The sequence below is a fragment of the Cetorhinus maximus genome, chromosome 10, assembly GCF_964194155.1.
Source record: "Cetorhinus maximus chromosome 10, sCetMax3.hap1.1, whole genome shotgun sequence".
NCBI classification, from domain to species: Eukaryota; Metazoa; Chordata; class Chondrichthyes; order Lamniformes; family Cetorhinidae; genus Cetorhinus; species Cetorhinus maximus.
This window is the reverse complement of record NC_135888.1, coordinates 22,219,926-22,241,183: the sequence shown is the minus strand read 5'-3', so window position 1 is coordinate 22,241,183 and position 21,258 is coordinate 22,219,926. Positions and strand designations below refer to the sequence as shown.

At 43.1% G+C, this 21,258-nt stretch overlaps 1 protein-coding gene across 9 annotated transcripts in view; it reads left to right on the top strand.

Moving 5' to 3' along the window:
• The window catches only part of prrc2b (proline-rich coiled-coil 2B), a 74,971-nt gene that overhangs the window by 24,149 nt on the left and 29,564 nt on the right, over nt 1–21,258 (top strand). For all 9 annotated transcript variants that reach the window (XM_078550127.1, XM_078550129.1, XM_078550128.1 and 6 more), the window contains exons 8-18: nt 342–436; nt 871–1,016; nt 8,597–8,684; nt 9,375–9,549; nt 12,204–12,552; nt 13,093–13,179; nt 13,581–13,759; nt 15,701–15,938; nt 16,709–16,931; nt 17,588–19,732; nt 20,448–20,665. In XM_078550127.1, coding sequence (XP_078406253.1) covers nt 342–436; nt 871–1,016; nt 8,597–8,684; nt 9,375–9,549; nt 12,204–12,552; nt 13,093–13,179; nt 13,581–13,759; nt 15,701–15,938; nt 16,709–16,931; nt 17,588–19,732; nt 20,448–20,665 — 3,943 coding nt within the window. The remainder of the gene's footprint in view (nt 1–341; nt 437–870; nt 1,017–8,596; nt 8,685–9,374; nt 9,550–12,203; nt 12,553–13,092; nt 13,180–13,580; nt 13,760–15,700; nt 15,939–16,708; nt 16,932–17,587; nt 19,733–20,447; nt 20,666–21,258) is intronic.

Sequence of the window (21,258 nt, the reverse complement as noted above, 5' to 3'; positions counted from 1 at the left end):
CCATTTGCCTAAAAAAACCATGTTGCAATTTTTTAAAACTCCACCTCACTGTGGGGATTAGGGGGGGTGAATGTTTACAGTCAGCGGGGGTAGGGGGAAGCTATTGTTCACTCTTGGTGGGGGAAGTATTGTTCACTGTCGTTAGAGGGTATTCATTCTCAGCAGGGGTTATTGTTCGCTGCTGGCTGGCGCTGGCGCTGTCGGTCGGCCGGCGCTGTTGTCCGCTGCCGGCTGGCGTTGTTGTTTACTCAGTTGTGGGTTCTTCATTCACAAGGGCTAATTTCACCTGTTAATCACCTCTTTACCAATGTCTGGAATTGATTTTTTTTTTGCCCCTGTAGATGTGCCCACCACAATCACGGGGACCTCAACCTACCCCTGTCCTTGGTCCACAAGGATCCTTACAATATCCGTTCCAGCCACCTGAGCCAATTAGGTAAGAAGCATGTTTACAATCTGTACGTTTATTAATTATGGTATGGAACCTATGATTTTATTAGACCATTTACAGTTACAGCTAAATTGGGCTATTTGACAATTTTTTAATCATGATCTATTAATTTAAAATAATAATATAAAGCATGTTAATATGAAATATAAAATAGGATTAAGCTTGTACATTGATAAGTTACAGGATATTCTGGGGACCTAAAGTCTAATAGTCCAAACAGCATGTTTGTTTCAATCTAAGTATCATTCTGTATAAAATTGAAGGAGCATGGTGAAGAAGGTTAAGTGTTGTACTCTGACATTGCTTGCGTACTTGCTCCACCAAAGGCAGCTCCCCTATACTTTTCGTTCTAATATCAGATGATGAGCCTTGGCTAGATGCATGCTTCATCCTTTAATTCCCAATGTGGTTATTCACAGGTATCCCCGGGGAGTGACTCGTCCAACGCGACCAGCTAGACCTGCTCGGCGACCAGGTGAGCCAACCGATCGACCTGCCATTGTCAACCCTGATGATCTGAAGGAACTGGATCAGCTGGACGTTGAAACGGAAGATGGATGGGCAGGTGAGAGGGGAGCCAATTGAACAAGTTCCTTGAACATTAACCTAACGCTGATAATATGCACTTTTGTGGTATTTCATTTAGAGGGAATAATTGATTTCCCATTTTCCTTGATTTGCAATGTATTTCTAGTTAACACCCTTGTACAGATAGGGGATTCTCAGCAGCGCAGTGCATGGACAGGCATCTGAAAATCTGTGGAGAGCTGCAGCAAAAGGTTGGGTGGGTCAAGGATGCCACAGATGGCTGCAGGACAATCTTTTGGGAGAAGGTGAGCAGCCAGAGGTCATGGCCCACATTGGGACCAGTGACATGGGCAGGAAAAGGGACAAGGTCCTGAAAGCAGATTTTAGGGAGGCGATGGTGTAGTGGTACTGTCGCTGGACTAGTAACCCTGAGACCCAGCATAATGCTCTGGGAACCCGGGTTCAAATCCCACCAGGGCAGATGGTAGAATTTGAATTCAATAAAAATCTGGAACTAAAAGCCTAATAACCATGAAGCCATTGTCAATTGTTGTAAAAACCGATCTGGTTCGCGAATGTCCTTTAGGGAAAGAAATCTGTTGTCCTTACCTGGCCTGGCCTACATGTGACTCCAGATCTACAGCAATGTAGTTGACTCTTAAATGCCCTCTGAAATGACCTAGCAAGCTACTCAATTGTATCAAACCACTACAAAGTCTCAAAAAAGGAATGAAAGCAGATGGACCACCCGGCATCAACTTAGGCACCGGAAACAACAATGGAAAGCTCAGCCCTGTCGCCCTGCAAAGTCCTCCTTACTAACATCTGGGGGCTAGTGCCAAAACTGGGAGAGCTGTCTCACAGATGAGTCAAGGAACAGCTTGAAATAGTCAACCTCACAGAATCATATCTTACAGATTATGTCCCAGGCACCACCATCCCTGGATATGCCCTATCCCACCAGCAGGACAGACCCAGCAGAGGTGGTGGCACAGTGGTATACAGTTGGGAGGGAGTTGCCCTCGGAGTCCTCAACATTGAATCCGGATCCCATGAAGTCACATGGCATCAGGTCAAACATGGGCAAGAGAACCTGCTGATTACCACGTACCACCCTCCCTCAGCTGATGAATCAGTGCTCGTCCATGTTGAACACCACTTGGAGGAAACACTGAGGATGACAAGAGTGCAGAATGTACTCAATGGACTTCAATGTCCATCACCAAGAGTGGCTTGATAGCACCACTACTGACTGAGCTGGCTGAGTCCTAAAGGACATAGCTGCTAAACTGGGTCTGTGGCAGGTGGTGAGGGAACCAACAAGAGGGAAAAACATACTTGACCTCATCCTCACCAACCTGCCTGCTACAGATGCATCTGTCCATGACCATAGCGGTAGGAGTGACCACCGCACAGTCGTTTTGGAGACGAAGTCCCGTCAACATATTGAGGCTACCCTTCATTATGTTGTGTGGCACTACCACCGTGCTAAATGGGATAGATTTCGAACAGATCTAGCAACTCAAGACTGGGCATCCATGAGGTGCTGTGGGCCATCAGCAGCAGCAGAATTATACCCGAGCACAATTTGTAATCTCATGGCCTGGCATATCCCTCATTGCCTTTACCATTAAACCAGGGGATCAACCCTGGTTCAATAAAGAGTGCAGGAGGGCATGCCAGGAGTAACATCAAGCATACCTAAAAATGAGTGTCAGCCTGCTGAAGCTATAACACTGGACTACTTGCTTGCCAAACAGCATAGTGATAGAGCTAAGCAATCCCAAAACCAACGGATCAGATCTAAGCTCCACAGTCCTGGCACATCCAGTCATGTATGATGGTGGACAATTAAACAACTCACTGGAGGAAGAGCCTCCATAAGTATCTCCATCCTGAATGATGGCGGAGCCCAGCACATCAGTGCAGAAGATAGGGCTGAAGCATTCGCAACAATCTTCAGCCAGAAGTGCCGAGTGGATGATCCATCTCGGCCTCCTCCAGAGGTTCCCAGCATCACAGGTGCCAGTCTTTAGCCAATTCAATTCACTCCACCTGATATCAAGAAACAGATGAAGGCACTGGATACTGCAAAGGCAATGGGCCCTGCCAATACTCCAGCAATAGTTTTGAAGACTTGTGCTCCAGAACATGCTGTGCCCCTAGCCAAGCTATTTCAGCACAGCTACAACACTGGCGTCTACCTGCTATGTGGAAAATTGCCCAGGTATGTCCAGTACACAAAAAGCAGGACAAATTACCGCCCCATCAGTCTACTCTCAATCATCAATAAAGCAATGGAAGGGGTCATCAACAGTGCTATCAAGCGGCACATGCTTAGCAATAACCTGCTCACTAATGCCCAGTTTGGGTTCCACCAGGGCCACTCAGCTCCTGACCTCATACAGCCTTGGTTCAAATGGACAAAACAGATGAACTCCCAAGGTGAGGTGAGAGTGACTGTCCTTGACATCAAGGCAGCATTTGACCGAGTGTGGCATCAAGGAGCCCTAGCAAAACTGGAGTCAGTGGGAATCGGGGAAAATTCTCCACTGGTTGGAGTCATACCTAGCACAAAGGAAGATGGTTGTGGTTGTTGGGAGGTCAGTCATCTCAGCTCCAGGACATCACTGCAGGAGTTCTTCAGGGTGGTGTCCTCGGCCCAAACATTTTCAGCTGCCTCATCAATGACCTTCCTTCCATCATGAGGTCAGAATTGGGGATGATCATTGATGATCGCACAATGTTCAGCACCATTCGCGACGTCTCAGATACTGAAGTAGTCCATGTCCAAATGCAGCAAAGCCTGGACAATATCCAGGCTTGGGTTGGCAAGAGGCAAGTAACATTTGCAACACACAAGTGCCAGGTGATGACCATCTCCAACAAGAGAGAATCTAACCATCGTACCTTGACGTTCAATGGCATTACCATCACTGAATCCCCCACTATCAACATTCTGGAGATTACCATTGACCAGAAACTGAACTGGACTAGCCATATAAATACTGTGGCTACAAGAGCAGGTCAGAGGCCAGGAATCCTGCAACGAGTAATGCACAAGTCAGGAGTGTGATGGAATACTCCCCACTTGCCTGGATGAGTCCAGCTCCCATAACACTCAAGAAGCTTGACACTGTCCAGGACAAAGCGCCCCGTTTGAATGGCATCCCATCCACAAAGATTCATTTCCTCCACTGCCGACGCAGTGTGTACCATCTACAAGATGCACTGCAGGAATTCACCAAGGCTCCTTTGACAGCAACTTTCAAACTCACGACCACGATCATCTAGAAGGACAAGGGCAGCAGATGGATGGGAACACCACCATCTGGAAGTTCCCCTCCAAGCCACTCACCATTCTGACTTGGAAATATATTGTCGATCCTTTACTGTTGGTGGGTCAAAATCCTGGAACTCCCTTCTTAAAAGCACTGTGGGCGTACTTACACCACATGGACTGCAGCGGTTCAAGATGTCAGCTCACCGCCACCTTCTTAAGGGCAACTAGTGATGGACAATAAATGCTAGCCTAGTCAGCAAAGCCCACGCCCCGAATAAAAAAAGGAAGGATTGAAAAGCAGGACCTCAAGAGCAGTAATCCCAGGATTACTCCCAGTGCCACATGCTAGTAAGCATAAAAATAGGAAGATTGAGCAGTTCAGTACTTGGCTAGGAAAATGGGTTAAGAAGGAGGGCTTTAGATTTCTGAGGCATTGGAATCGGTTCTGAGACAGGTGGGACCTGTACGAAGGACGGTTTACACCTTAACAGGACTGGGACTAATGTCCTCACAGGGACGTTTGCTATTGCTGTTGGGGAGGGTTCAAACTAGGTTGGCAGGGGGATGGGAACCTAAGGGGAAATTCAGAGAAGAGAGGAGAAAAACTGGCAGTGGGAAGTAGAGAAGCATTAACTGATAAGGAGGATGTATCAGAAAGTAATATCAAGGTAAATTGAATATTTGGAGAGTTTGATAGAACTAGAGTAGGCTATAGTAAGTCATTAGATGGGGTCAGAGCGAGGGGGAAAGTTAAAAAGCCTAAATCAGGATTAATGTGCATGTATGTGAATGCATGGAGTGTGGCTAATAAATTGGTGAACTACTGGCACAGGTTGACAAATGGAACTATGATATTATTGCTATAACAGACCTGGCTCAAAGAAGGGCAGGTCTGAGCATTAAATATTACTGGATATTAGGTATTTAGGAGAGACAGGAAAGGAAGAAAAGGCTGGGGCGGGGAGTGGCAGTATTGATTAAAGTACTGGAGAGAGAGGGTGTTCTAGAGGGGTCAAACACTGAGGTAAGGAATGAAAAAGGTGCAATAACATTGAATGGTGTAGTATATAGACCACCAACTAGCGGAAGGGATGTGGAGAAACAAATTTGCAAAGAAATTACAGAGAGGTGCAAGAATTATAGAGTAATTATAACGGGGGACATCAATTTTCCAAATATAGACTGGGATAAGAATAGTGCAAAGGGACAAGAAGGGTGGAAGTTCCTGAAGTGTGTTCAAGATAATTTTCTGCAGCAGTATGTTTCTGGTCCAATGAGAGGACAGGCACTGTTGGACCTGGTTTTGGCGAATGATTCAGCCCAAGTGGATCAAATAACAGTGGGAGAACATTTAGGGGACAGTGACCATTGTATCGTAAGGTTTAGTTTGGCCATGGAGAAGGACAAGGAGCAATCCAGAGCAGGGATAATTAATTGGGGGAAAAACAACTTTGATGGGATGAGAATGCATCTGAGTTGAGTGAGTTAGAATCAAATGTTGGCGGAAAAGACGGTGGCTGAACAATGGGCTACCTTCAAAGAGATAATTCTGCAAGCAATGTCAAGGTATATTCCCCTGAAGGGGGAAGGTATGGCAAATAAATCTAAAACACCCTAGATGACCAGAGCGATAGAGGTGAAGATGAAAAGGAAGAAGTGCACGTAAGACAGATGTCGGGTAGAAAATACAATGGAGAATCAGGCTGAATATAGAAGGACCAGAGGGGAAGCGAAAAAACTAATCAGAAAAGCAAGGAAGGAGCATGAAAAGAGACTAGCAGCTAACTTAAAAGGGAATCCCAAAGTCTTTTATAAGCATTTAAATAATAAAAGGGTGGTAAAAGAAAGGGTAGGGCCGATTAGAGATAAAAAAGGAGACTTGCATGTGGAGGCAGGAAAAGTAGCGGAGTTATCAAACGAGTACCTTGCACCTGTCTTTACAAAGCAAGAGGATGCTACCCAGGCCGAGATGAAGGAGGAGGTAACTGGTACACTCAAGGAATTTACAGTTGAGGAGGAGGTGGTGTTAGAAAGACTATCCTTACTTAAAATTGATAAGGCACCAGGACCGGATGAGATGCATCCGAGGATACTGAGGGAGGTGAGAGTGGAAATTTCAGAGGCACTGGTGATAATCTTCCGGTCTTCCTTAGGCACAGGGGAGGTGCCGGAGGATTGGAGAATTGCGAATGTTACACTCTTGTTCCAAAAGCAGGGGCAAAGATAATGTCGGCAACTACAGACCAGTCATTTGACTTCAGTGCTAGGGAAACTTCCGGAAACTATAGTTCGAGACAGAATCAGTAGTCGCTTAGAAAGGTGTGGGATAATTAAGGAAAACCAGCATGGATTCATTAAGGGAAAATCATTTTTAATTAAATTGCTGGAGTTTTTTGAGGAAGTAATAGCGAAGGTTGATAAGGGCAATGCTGTTGATGTGTACATGGATTTTCAAAAGGCATTTGATACAGTGCCAGACAATAGACTTGTGAGCAAAATTCTAGGTCATGGAATAAAAGGGAAAGTAGGCACTTTGTTAAGAAATTGGCTGAGTGACAGGAAGCGGAGAGTAGTGATAAATGGTTGCTTTTCAGATTGGAGGAAGGCTTGTAGTGGAGTTCCCCAGGGGTCAGTACTGGGACCCTTGCTCTTCCTGATATGTATATTAATGACCTAGACTGCGGTGTGCAGGGCATGATTTCAAAATTTGTAGATGATACGAAGATTGGAAGCGTTGTCAGTTGTGATGAGGATAGTCTTGACCTTCAAAAGGACGTAGACATATTGGTGGATTGGCCAGACAAATGCAGATGAAGTTCAATGCAGAGAAGTGTGAGGTGATTCATTTTAGCAGGAAGAAAGGGAGAAACTCTAAAGGAGATGCAGGAACAAAGGGACCTCGGTGTATATCTGGATAAGTCATTGAAGGTAGCAGAGCAAGTTGAGAGAACAGTTAAAAAGCATATGGTATCCCAGGTTTTATTAATAGGGGCATTGAGTACAAGAGTAAGGAGGTCATGTTAAACTTGTATAAGACACTAGTTAGGCCTCATCTGGAATACTGCATCCAGTTCTGGTGCCATTCTTGAGGAAGGATGTGAAGGCATTGGAGAGAGTACAGAGGAGATTCACAAGAATGATTCCAGAGTAACATAGCTGCGAGGAGAGGTTGGGTCTGTTTTCCTTAGAGAAAAGATGGCTGGGAGGAGACTTGGTAGAGGTATTCAAGATCCTAAGGGGTATGGTGGACAGGGTAAATAGTGAGAAACTGTTCCCTCTCAAGAGTACATCAAGAACTAGAGGGCACAGATTCAAAATAATGGGCAAAACAAGTAGATATAGATGAGAGGAAACATTCTTTCACCCAGTGGGTGGTTGGAGTCTGAAACAAACTTCCTGAAAGGGTGGTGGAGGCAGGTTCGATCGAGGTATTCAAAAGGGAATTGGATTGTTATCTGAAAAGAAAGAATGTGCAAGGTTACGGGGATGAGGCAGGGGTGTGGGATTAGGTAGAATGCTCTTTCTGAAGGAGCAATTCACCTAGTGCCACTCACCTGACCTTTCCCTGTGGCCCTGCGCATTTTTCCTTTTGGGATAATGACCTAAAGCTGTTACCTCATTGGCGGGCAAGTTCTTTCAGCAATCCATTGCAACCCTTCAGATCCAGCAACAGTCTATACCAGCCAGTAGTAAAAAGGAAAGCAAGTAGGACTGATTGGTTGGTCCTTGTGGTCTACAGTACCAGGGCCCAGGACTGTTCAACAGGTCTCCAGGGTACCCCTGATTTAAGATCGTTCCAAAGAAAAATGCAATGGAACTTAGTCCGTCAGCTGAACACAACCCATCTTGAGCATTTAAAAAGAAACTCCTGATCTAACAACATAGGACTTGTGCTTTGTGATGAAGAAAACGCCCCAAGTGCTGGTGGCACTATCATTATTTTGCCGGGACATACTGTGCTTTGCTCAAGAAAAGTATTAAAATGGTTCAGAAGTACATCTCTGCTGTTGTGCTTTGTACTCAGGAAATGCTTATCTGTGCTGGGCACTTTCAGTCAAAAGTGCAGTTCCTTAGTTCCTAGTTGTTGAATTGCAATCTGTAGGTGTACTGATGGGGAAGCCTATGAATTTGTCAGGAAATCTGAGCTGTCCTGTGCTACAGATTCGTCCTCAGATGTATGTTTTACCAGCTCACTTTGTACATAGGACCTCGTAGGAAACTACTGTGGAGCAATCATTCTGACAGGTTTTAGCAATTTTTTTTGAGAATGCTTAAATTTGGCCGTCCAGTTTGGGATCCTAGTCCTGTTTCTAATCTCTTTTTCTTTTATTTAGGTGAACACGAGGAAGTGGATTATTCAGAAAAGCTGAAATTCAGTGATGATGAAGATGAAGAAATGTCAAGAGAAAGAAAAGAGAAATGGTTCGTATTTCACCCAGAATAGAGGCGACCTTGATTTTTTTGAAAATGCTTCATGAGCCATTGAATAAAATGCTCCTAGCTAATCTTTTCTGATACAAAGACTTGCATTTACATAGGGCTTTTCATGACCTCAGGGCATCTCAAAGAACTTGTCAGCCAGTGAAAAACAACCTTGACTCCATTCCCACTATAAACTGCTAACTGTCTAATTCCCTTGGCCTTGACACTATGTGATGTAAATGGTTCTCTCACCAGGAGCATGTCCTCCTTCCCCTTTAAATCTGCTGTCAATATCGTTCCCTACAAAAAAAACCCTTGCAAACCACAGTCCAAACTCCCTTTCCTTGAGCATGTTGTAGCCTCCCAGATTCTTGCCCACCGCTATCACAGTTCCTTGTTTGAATCCCCCTAGTTGGGTTTTAACCCCACCCACAGCACTGAAATAGCCCAGAACAAAGCACCAATGACACCCTTCCTCTTATCTCCTTTGACTCTGCGTCTGGCATTTTTTAATTACACCTCTATGAATAAACACAAATTGTTCAGGTGTGTGTGTTAGTCCACCTCTAACACTGAATAAAGTGGAATAAGTTGTAGCTGGGAGTTGTTCCACTTGAGCTGTCTGTCTTATTTGTAGTATGTGCATGGACACAAAATAATAGTCTAACCCTCAAACATTACATTCTCTAGGGAAAGGGACATGAAAATGGCACGTCAACGCTCTTTAAGTGCTAAGCTTGAAGCAAAGATGGAGCCATCCATGTGTGGTGAATCTATTTGGAGTAACCCATTACCCTCCAGCCAATCAAACCATGGCCTACAGGATCCTGAGCCACGATGGAACCTATCTTCTGCTGAGACAAGGGTATTTTCAGTTCACTTCACTCATTTTTATTTGGTCACCTTAACTGAGTCTATTTAGCTGAAATTACCAGTTGAGTGAATATTTCAGAGTGTGGTTGACAATCTTTGCAGCTAAATCCCACTGCATCTCCATTTGTACCATGTCCTCCATGATTGACAGTAGGGATTTTATTTAAATTACTGCTGATGTTTAACACCATGAATGTTATCATTTATACAAGCACAATGAAATTGTGGATAAGTGAAAGGATTTAGAATGCAAATAGTAATTATAAAAACGCACAATTTCCTTTGGTTGTACCCAGCTGCTCTCTCCTTCAAATATAGTAATGTGGTTGATATTGAAACTAATGCTCAAATTGACTGCTGATAGAGGCAGCTGCTTTGTTACAATTATCAGCAAAATGTTTCTGTTTTATTTCTTCCATTGCTTGCGGCTGTGAAATCTGACAAAGTATAATTATGTGAATTTGAGTGGTATGTGTTGTAGAATCAGTTCCGGTTTCTCAGTTTGTTTCTTGAATGAGGTCTGTAGAGGGCAAGAACAAAAATGTGTTTGATACCCTTAAACTTTATGGTTGAAGTTAAGTTGCAGCTTTACTTCTTGGAAATGGCGAGCATATTGATGAGGTCGAGATACAAAACGGGCTCACTTCTGATTGCTGGTTCATGAATCAGTCAACTCACATGATGTGCTGCTATCCCTCTAGATTGATACAATCGTACAGCACCGAAAGGCCTTTTGGCCCATCGTGCCTATGTAGCCTTTTGAAGAGTGCTATCCAATTTGTCTCACTGCCCTGCCCACCCCTACAAATTTCTCCCTTTTAAGTACAATATATGTCCAGTTCCATTTTGAAAGATACTGAATCTGCTTCCACCACCCTTTCAGGCAGTGGACATTTCAGATTGTAACAATTTGCTGCAATTAAAAAAAAATCCCTTAGTTTTCCCTTTTTTTTAAACCTTAAATTTATGTCCCCTGGTTTCCCTCCTGCCACCTTCTCCCCACACAACTGAAGTCCTTCATCTTTGGTAACCTAATAAATTACCTCTGCGCCACTCTGCAAGCCTCAGCAACAACAACCTCCCCCACCCCCCCACCCCCGAAAGAGCACCCCACTGCTCTTTTCCCATAGCCCTGCAATTTTTTTTTCCTTTTCAATTTATTCACTTTTGAATTGAATTTGCGCCTGCTGTCCTTTCAGGTAGCGTATTCTGAATCATCTTAACTTCACTGTTTTTTTTAAAATATCCTTCTCCTTTCCCCTCTCTTTCTTTTGTTAATAATCTTAAATTTGTATCCTCCGATTACTGGTGCTGCTGCCAGAGGCAGGAGGATTTGAAGGATTTTCTTACTCTATCAAAAACCATTAATGATTTTGAGCACTTATATTAAATCTTCCCTTAATCTTTCTGCTCTAAGGAGAACAACCTAGGACTTGGGAACACTATAAAGGAGGTCTCCTTTTTAAGACAGAGATGAGAATTTTTTCTCTGTGAGGATCGCCAATCTGTGGAATTCTCTTCCCTAGAAAGCAGCGGAGGCTGGGTTGCTAAATTTATTCAAGTCTGAGTTGCAGAGATTTTTGTTAGTCAAGGGTTATGGGGGGCAAATAAGAAAGTGGAGCTGAGACCACAACCAGATCAGCCATGATCTTATCGAATGGCAGAGCAGGCTCGAAGGGCTGAATTGTCTACCCCTGCTCCCAAGTCCTATATTCCTAACCTCAGTGTCTCCAGTCTCTCCACATAACTGAAGTCAGGTTGTGGACGTTTCATCGTTGAGTATATTCAAAGCTGAGAAAAATACACTTTTGCTCTCTTGGAATCCAGGGTAATGGGGAGCAGGGACGGAAAGTGGAGGTGAGGCAGAAGACCAGCTATGATCATATTGAATGGCAAAGCAGGCTCAAGGGGCTACTTGGTCTACTTATTCCTATTTCTTATTTTCTTATGTCTGTACTTGTAAATCTCTGCACCCACTCCAAGGCCTTGCCATCCTTCCTAAAACGTAGTGCTAGAATTGACACAGTACTCTAATTGAGGCTTAACCAGTCATTTACAAAGGTTTAGCTTAATATCCCACATGATTTTTTTATGTGCATCAACATGATGAGATGTGTATATACACAACAGTCTTATTAAGGAGCATTTATTACACGGGTTCTGATGGAAAGATAAAGTGAAGTATATGTATATTATTGACTGACTCAGGGAAAAACAATGGCAGAAAGTTTGACTCCAGTCAACAGGCAAATTTCGAACGTAAGCAAGTTCTGGCTGCCTTTTATTTGCTCTCAAACTTTGAGCCCCTTTTTAATCCTGAATTTTCCTTTCCAACAAATCAGTTTTCTTAGCATTCTTGTTGAAGAATTCTTGTTTGTCTATATGCATAGTCTAGGAGGAAGCTGGCTACTGGTTTTTCAACAACAAAACGCTCACACTAAGGTTGAAAAATAAGTGTTTTGTGTTTTCAAACCCTTCTTGCCATGAGCTGTTGAAGCCTGAGTTTGCAGAGTGGTGGCAGGAAAGAGCAAAGCAAGGACAATGAATTATTGAACTTTGGAGCCCCACAGAATCCACAGTGCTTCAGTTTAAATACTTCTTTTACCAGAACTTCAAAAGTTTCATCTTTTCTGTTTCTTTCTTCAGGCTGGAGTCTTCCAAAAACTAACAGGAGTTAATAGATGGGCAGATACTCATGTTGAGAAAGATGAAGTGTGGCGACAGCGGCCAAGTCCTGGCACCAATGAACGCTCTGAGGCATTGGAACGAGTCAGGAGGAGGCGCGAGGAAGAGGAACGACGGGCCCAGGAAGAGCGACTAGCTGCCTGTGCTGAAAAACTGAAGAAACTCGATCAAAAACGCGGAGTGATAGAGAACTCTCTTAAATTTGATTTACGGAAAAAGGATGATGTTGAAGCTAAGGAGAGCAAGGAATCTATACCTCTGTCTGCACAACAGAAACCCTACACTGAGAACAAGCAGAATTTACCAAAAGGTACTGATGGTAGTTCTGGATTTGAAGGATTTTCTTGTTTAATTGGCAATGGAGCCATAACTCTTAATGAAATATGAATAGTTTTACTGACTGGTTGTAGGAAATGTTCTTCTTCAGCATTGTTGGTTCCCAAAATTGTTGTAAAGTGTAGTGTGACCATCAGAATCATCAAATTCTGATAGCTTCATCATCAAATCTTGATGTATTTTATCAAGTTTTTATCTGAGAATTAGTTTGAGTTATTGGGTCAAAAATGCCAATTTAGCTTAAATGGAAGTACAACGTATAATATATCTCAATTTTGATTATAGTGAATCAGCCATTAATCAATTAACCTAGAGAAAATTGTGTGTGACTTGCATGCAAAGAAAAACAAAATTGCAGGTTAATCCACATCAACTCACTTGTCCAAAGTTTATCAGAATCTCAACACTGCCATTGTGGATAATTGTCTTATGTGAAATATGCCAATTCTGCAATTCAACCTCAGATTTGTTCGCCCAGAGTCATAGCTCCTTGTTTATACATTGCCTTTCACAGGGGGAAATGTCCCAAGATACTTGACAGGGGAGCAGATTCCTGAGCAGGAAACGGCGAAGCTAAGGAGGATGGCCGATAGCACAGTCGGTGGGTAGATCTTGAGAAGGTGGTGAAGAGGTTTACGGAGATCATGAAGGCTGAGCAATGAGGTTGGGGCGGGTGATGCTGTGATGTGTTGTAGTCCTGGGTCAGCAGAGCTATGGAAAGATTTAAAGGCAGGAAGAAGGGGGTTCAAGGAGCTGTGGAGCCTATGATAAACAAGACTATACATTTCATATATATTTATATATACATAAAAAATATATATATTATATAGTACTGATATATTTACTTTGGGTAAAGGGAATAAACTGAGTTTTATGAGGGGAAATCTGAGCAATATTTTGAGGAACGTTTTATCCATTTCTGCCTGTCACATTTTTAGCATGCTTTTACCCAGTTTGGAATCTGTTAAGCAACTGCTGATTTTCTGCTGTGATGAATTTCAGAAAAATGTGACCTGCCTATGGAGCTTCCTGTTGAAGATAAGGTGAAAAAAGAAGTTGCTGCAGCCATTGCAGAAAGTGAGGATGATAACAGCAGGCAGGGGAATGAGCCTGCACTGCCCATCCAAAATTACAGCAAGTTTCACAAGTCTCTGCCACCCAGGTTCCAACGACAACAGCAGGTATCTGCCAGTAGGAATAGGCAGCACTTCTCCGTTATGAACTTAAAACAGTAATAGAACAGGAGTAGGTCACTTAACAGCTCGGGCCTGTTCAGCCATCCAGTGAGGTCAGGCTGATCTGTGACCTAACTCCATCCTTGCCCTGAAAACTTTTGGTTATCCAAAATCCATCAATCTTGGATTTACAATTAACAATTGGCCCAACATCAACTCCCATTTGTGGAACAGTTCTAAACTTCTGTCACCCGTTGTATGTAGAAGTTCTTAACTTCACTCCTGACAGGTCTGGCTCTAACTTTCAGACTATGCCCCTAGTGTTACACACCCCAACCAGCAGAAATAGTTTCTCTCTCTCGACCATAGCAGTTCCCCATCATTATCTTGAAAACTTCAACCTCCAATCATTCCATAACCCTCTAATTTCCAAAGAATGCAACCCTAGTTTGTGTAATCTCTCCCATAATTTAATCTTTGGAGACCAGGTATTACCCTAGTATATCTATGCTGTACTTCCTCCAAGGCCATTATATCCTTCCTTAGCCATGGTGCCCAGACTTGAACTCATTACTCTAGTGCTGTGGTGTGGCCTCACCAGGGCTCTGTATAGCAACATCATAACTTTTAACACTTCGTAGACATAACAGTGGCCTTGATCTGAGTGTAACAAATTTGCAATAAAAAAAAACTTTTTAAAAAAACCTTTCGGGAAGATGGTAGCATAGAGGTAATGTCACTGGACTAGTAATCCAGAGGCCCAGACTAATGCCCTGGGGACATGGGGTCAGATTGCACCACAGCAGCTGGTAGAATTTAAATTCAATTAATAAATCTGGAATTATAAAATTAGTCTCAATAATGGTGACTTGTGAAACTACCATTGATTATCAGAAAAACCCATCTGAGTCACTAATATCCTTTAAGGAAGGAAATCTGCCATTCTTACCCGGTCTGGCCTACATGTGACTCCAGACCCACAGCAATGTGGTTGACATTTAATTCCTCTCTGAAATGGCCTAGCAAGCCACTCAGTTTAAGGGTAATTAGGGATGGGCAACATATGCCAACAACGCCCACATTCCATAAAATCCCAATAAAAATTTTGGAATCACCTTAAATTGACCAGGCTATTGATTTGAGGTATTCAGTCACTATATAGTCTTGAAGTCTGACGGACATCATGTAAAAAAATATATACCTGTCAACCCCTGCTTCTCTATTTGTTTGTTATAAGAAGTCCCTCTGCCCTTCGAGAGTTTTATAATCAAAAAATGTTTGATTGCATCTGCTGGTAGATGGTGGCCCTTTAATGTTTAAGGAGCCTAATTTCCAACCCCCCCCCCCCAACCCCAGTCTATCAAATAATTTTTCTTTTTGTCGAACAAAAGTTCTTCACTTATTTTAAAGATGTCCTTTTTGCAAACTGGAAACCCACAAGTAGCTTCTGCCTCCATAGCACAGGTCAAGCAGAGAGGGAGGCACTACTCACTGGCCTCAAGGTTTGTGGTGAAGTTAATTTGAGGGAAAAAAACACAACCTGGTAAGAGCCAATACTCACCTTCAATTTCTTTCCTCTTTCACTCTTGTTTGTAAAGATATCAGCAAATAGAAATGCCTTTTAGAGGATTGGTGGGGGAGAGGTGAACTGGCACTGATTGAAAATGGCTTTTGTTGCTCATGTTAAGGTGTGTGGTTTTGGGAAGACCATTTGGTTTGGCATCAAGCCGAGGCAGAGTCCTTCTCCAGAAATAGACAGACAAAACTGGGAACACTCGGTAGCTGAGTAGGATCAATTTTCCTACCCTCTCTTGGTCAGGGGTGCTTCTGCTTTACCCAGTTTATGAGCCTGTGTTTAAAAAAAACTGTCATGTAAGATGGAAGGACCACCAATTAAAATGTGTAAATCTATACTGTTTGTATTATTTCCTACTTGTGTACAACCAGGAGCAGCTGTTAAAGATGCAGCAGCGGCAGCAGCAGCAGGGACCTGTGATACCACCATCAGTTGCACCTCCTCATTCCCATTCACAGAGGCATATCTATCCCAGCCCAGTCGGCCCACCCCCTCCACACATGCTTGGCTATGACCCTCGTTGGATGATGATGCCTTCATACATGGATCCTCGACTGAGCCCAGGAAGGCCACCAATTGACTTCTACCCATCGGGGGTTCATCCCTCTGGTGAGTCGATGTGGAAGTAAATAATAATACAATTTCCTACCAATGCAATCTGATATATGTGTGCAATGCTCCAGCAAAGGCTTCATTTCTCCGTTGTCGGCATGAATGGATTTGGTTATTTCCAGCCCTTTAGAACTTTGAGTGGAAATGGCCTCTCATTAATTCTTGCTAATACTGCTGTGATCTTTGCTTGTGTAATGTGACTAATATTGCAGAACCTAGAAATTGAAATTCTTGTATTTACTGAATTCAATTCAGTAAAGTAGAATTATTTACCAATAGTTTTGTGATTGGAACACACAAAATGCTGCCACTTTGATCAGAAGGAGCTACATTTGAAGAGGACAACTGTATGTGGATAGTGTCACTTTTTTTTTTGCTCCTTTACCTGCACCTTTCTGGACTACTTGCCACTGGCTGCAACTGTGATAGCAGACAGGCTGCTTTCTAATCTCTACCTGTAAGACAATGCATAAGAGCAAGGTGACTATTTCTCTGCATTTTCTTCCTCTCATCTTCTCATAACAGAAGAGATGTTTGTTATCTCTCACTTACCAACTGAGATGAAAGAGTAAAGAAAACCAGATTTTACTTCATAGGAGTTCATGAAACTTTAGAAGTCACAGATCTAATGGCTTAATAAAACAAAAATTAACTTGATGTTCCGCTCACTGTGTGTTCACTGGTTAAGGAGGGAGAGGGATAATGTCCTACTAATTTTCTGTCAAAATTACATCATTTATATTCTAAGAAGGATGTGTTTCTTGTAGGAATGATGAAGCCTGTGATGCGCCCAGATCGTTCAGACAGTGTCACTTCAGGGTCTGAGCAGCACGACCGGCCTCCCATTCTGTTACAGGAAAGAAGAACCCCACCTACAGAGCCACAATTCAGCTGGGGTCAAGAGGACTATCCACCTCCTCCAAACCGGACTTTTATGTTAACCTCTCAGAGATCACAAGAGGATAGCGGTGCAGAAGAGAGAAATGCTAGGTGAGTTTCTTGTCTTTAGAGGATCAATAGCAATGCCAGGTTAGGATTGATAACTAGCCCACTATAGACCCTTACGAAGTAAGTCACAATAGACACAATCTCTCTAATAAGATTTGTATGTGCATGGCTGCTGATGACTGAAAATAGTATTCTCCTCAGACTAAGGTTAAATAAATTTGATACATACTATGTGCATTTTCTCTTTAGTCTTAAAGTAGCTTTAAAATGGAACGTGAATATACAAACCTGTTCTATAAACAGAAAATGCTGGAAATACTTGGGATTTTGAGGAACTTGATCTGTCCAGTCATTTTGAACAATTTACAAAAGTGATTAGGATTTTAAGTTTGAAATGTTCATGTACTGTTCTGATCAGTGGCCCCTCTAAATTCTTTTTGTTGTGCACAGCCTGTTCATTTGAATGTGAAGCATCTTTAAATTATCTTGGATGGTATCTTAAAGGGGACAATTTGTGAGTGCCCTGCACACTGCCTTCTGGGTCACTGCATGACAGAGTGTGCTGCTTACAGGAAATATTGGCTCCAATTTTACACTGTTAAATGTCACTGCCATATTTGCTGGGGTTCCCCACGCCCCATTTTTCATGATCCATTCAATAACACTTTTAATATCGCAACAACTTTTCTTTATTACAGAAATGAAAGACTTCCCACTCCACCTGTGAGGGCAGATGCTATTTCCCAGCAAACCATGAAGATACAGAGAGATCCATTTGAGGAGCAGATAGATGAGTACAGAGTCACTCCAGTGGACAAATTGCGAAATATGGCTCGTCTGGAACCACAGACTGAACTAATAAAAGACCGAAGGCCTGATGTAGCTCCAAATGTGTCGGCAGTGCTGGGCCGGGATGTTCTCTTCCAGCATCAAACAAATCCCCAGTTACTTCATAAAGAACTTTTCACATCTGAAAATGAGCAGGTAGGGCTGAATGGATCCCTGATGAGGGACAGTACTGAGACCTCGAAACCAACTGAAAATGTTGAGGAGCTGGTGTCTCACAGCTGGGATTATGTACACCAGAAAGAAGCACCAAGCCCTAAGGCAAACGAACATGAAGACACCAGAGAGGAGAAAGGTTTCAGGGCAGAAATATGGCAGACTGATAATCTGCCAAAGAGGGAATCTAAACCTGCACCCCAGTGGGAGCCACTGAAAGGAAACCAGGTTGATCGTCGTGAGACTGTGGGAAAAATGACAGGCAGACGATCTGGACCAATTAAGAAACCAGTGCTTAAAGACCTCAAGACTGAGAAGGCTGAAGAGACAGAAAAAGTAAAATTGGAATCTGTTCCGAAAAACAGTCACTCTAAGACAGAACAGATCAAGACTGAGAATAAGGTGCTGAAAACCACCAATGGGTGCGCCACTCCATCATCACAGATTTCTTCATCGTTGAACATTAGACATGAATTGACTGCCCTGCCAGTGCCTCCGGCTAAATTTGACTGGGAAATAGAGAAACCACAAAAAAAGGAGAATAAGGCGTGGGAGGTAAGACCAGTGAATAAAGACAGCATCGATTTTCCTCCACCACAGCGAAGAAGCTGGATTGAAGATGATGATCAACATAACTTAAGTAGTAGAGGCCAAGGGCGAGGAAGGGGCAGAGGACGAGGAGATTTTTATGGCCGAGCTGGAGAGATCAGAAGTTCTTACAACAACTTGAGCAGAGGAAATCGTCAAAATCCTAAGGACTACAGTAATCCTTTAGAAGACAGCCAAAAGAGCTCCTCTCGCCGTCGAAACGCTAGTGAGACACGCAGTGAGGGGTCTGAATATGAAGATATACCAAAGCGACGGAGACAGAGGGGATCTGGAGCTGGCAGTGAAGGTACCAGTGATGCAGCATATTCAGACAGAGAGGGGAAGAATATGTTCAAGGACTCTGTGAAGAGATCCAAGAGGATACCAGCTGAAGGGCCACTTGTTGGTGAGGTGGAGGATGAAAGAGGGCCCCCAAAAGTGTTTGAGAGGGCATTACCCCCTCGGTTGAGCAACCCTGGACGAGGACGCAGCTTTGCCCCTCGAGGAATGTCCTCAAGGCAAAACAGAGGGGGTATTTTCAAGGTAAATGGTACCTATCAGCTAAATGGCGATGCTCCCAATTGCATGTCCAAAAGGCAACCTCTAAAGGAAGCTACAAAAGTACTCAACAGGTCTTTGGAAGTGGCACTGGAGAATACCGGAGAGGAAAATGGAGTCGGAGACAAAATCTTGTTTTCTGGGATCTCAGTTGTAGATGACCAACCACCCAAAAGAGAGCGATCGATGGATATGCCCCCAAGGAGAAGACGACCTCCCCGGCAGGACAAACCTCCAAGATTCAGGCGCCTCAAACAAGAAAAAGATGCAGCCTCTGAAGTGAAAAGTGATGTGCCTGTTCCTGTAGACCATGGTTTATCTAATATGACTGCAAGGACTGATGATCAGGAAATGGCTTCTCTTGTAGCCGGTAATAAGTCGCCAGATCTGTCTAATCAAAATTCCTCTGACCAAGCTAACGAGGAGTGGGAGACTGCTTCTGAAAGTAGTGACTTTACAGAGAGGCGGGACAGAGAGAACAGAGTATGCCAGAACAATCTACCAACTGAAGTAGACGTGGCAGACAGTGGTCTCGGACAGCGGAAAGAGTTAGCTAAACGCAGTTTCTCCAGCCAACGGCCAATTGATAGGCAAAACCGCAGGACGAACCCAGGCTATGGTGGAAAAGCTCCAAAAACTAATGGGACTGGTCCAAGGAATGAAAAGGCAACTGGGCAACCATCAAGAAACAAAAGGTAAAAAGTGTGGATATTTGATACACTGGGACTCTTAAGTTTTTAGTCTTTTGCCAGTTCTGTCTTCCAGCCCAGCCCAGATAGCTATGAATGTTAACTCATATTAAGTTATAACAAGGACTATTTTTAGTTCATCCCCCTTTACAGCCCCCTATAATAAATTTGAAAATGGAGCCAACATAAAAGAAGAGTGGCACAATTTGAGACCTATGACAAAGATGTGACAACTTTAGAAGATCCCTTTTCAACCACTTCAGTCCAGTCTGAATCACAAAAGTTCTTCGATTCAATAAGAAAGTAACGGTTTTGTGTTATTGCAAATTTCTATTTCTGTTGACTTCTTTTTCTTTGTCGTCAGGCATAGCCTACTTTATTGCATTCCTCCTTCTCTCCTTTCTCCCTCGCTCTGAAGGGTAGGAGTCTGTGAAATGTAGCTGCATTCACTGCTTCGGTCTTATATTGTATTTCATTGACTGGTGCAGCTGTGGGTCTGTGGCAGAGCAATGCTACTGCTGGCTTTTTTTTCCTTATTATTTCTGTACTGCCAGAAGAGACAGAACATCACTGTGCTGCCACCATATAATCAGTCCATAAGGGCATGAGATAACTCAGTTTGAGTAAGAGTGGCAAAATTGATGCTGGCAGAATGGATATTTTTGTGTTGAATTGCTAGGAGCTGCTGAGATTCCATCTGACTATTCGTCTCTCAAAACAGATATGTAGAAGAACAGCAGTGTGATCAGATAGTGAATGGAGGGAATGTCAACACGGTGTACTGTGTAGATCGAGTTGTTCCCCATGACCCAGTAGCTGTCCAAAACGCAATGAAGGATGCGTCAAATAAAAAGAAGGAAAAGGATGTAAAATCTGGTGTGAAAAAGGCAAAAGAAAAGACTGATGCTTTGGCCCAGTTTGATTTAAACAATTATGCAAGTAAGTACAGACACATTTATATTCCAATACAATTGACATTAAACTTGGGATGAAAGATTTGAGACTTGGATTGTACTTTCGAGTTTAGTGCAGATTTAAGGGAGATTGGTTCTCATTTTGTTTGATGCTGATATTGATCCATCCTGAGTATTGAACAGCTCAAAGTTTTAAATATAACTTTGTTTCACAGTTTCCAGGGGGCTCCCAAGCATTGACTTTAGTATGAGCGAAGGCAAGGAAGAACTTGCAGTTATCACATCTCAGAACATTCCAAAGTGCTTCACAGGCAATGAATGAAGTGTAGTCACTGTTGTAATGTAGGAAATGTGCCAGCCAATTTGTGCACAGCAAGCTCCCACAAACAGCTGTGTGACCAGATCATCTGTTTTAGTGATGTCAATTGAGAGATAAATGTTGGCCAGGACACTGGGGAGAATTCCCCTGCTCTTCAAAAATAGTAGAGCCTCATCCAAAAGACACTGTAGTAATGCCACAAACCTCACCATGGCAGCTGGGGAATTTATATTCAAATAATGAAATAAATTCTGGAATAAAAAGCTACTATTTGTAATGGTGACCATGAAGCTATCAGA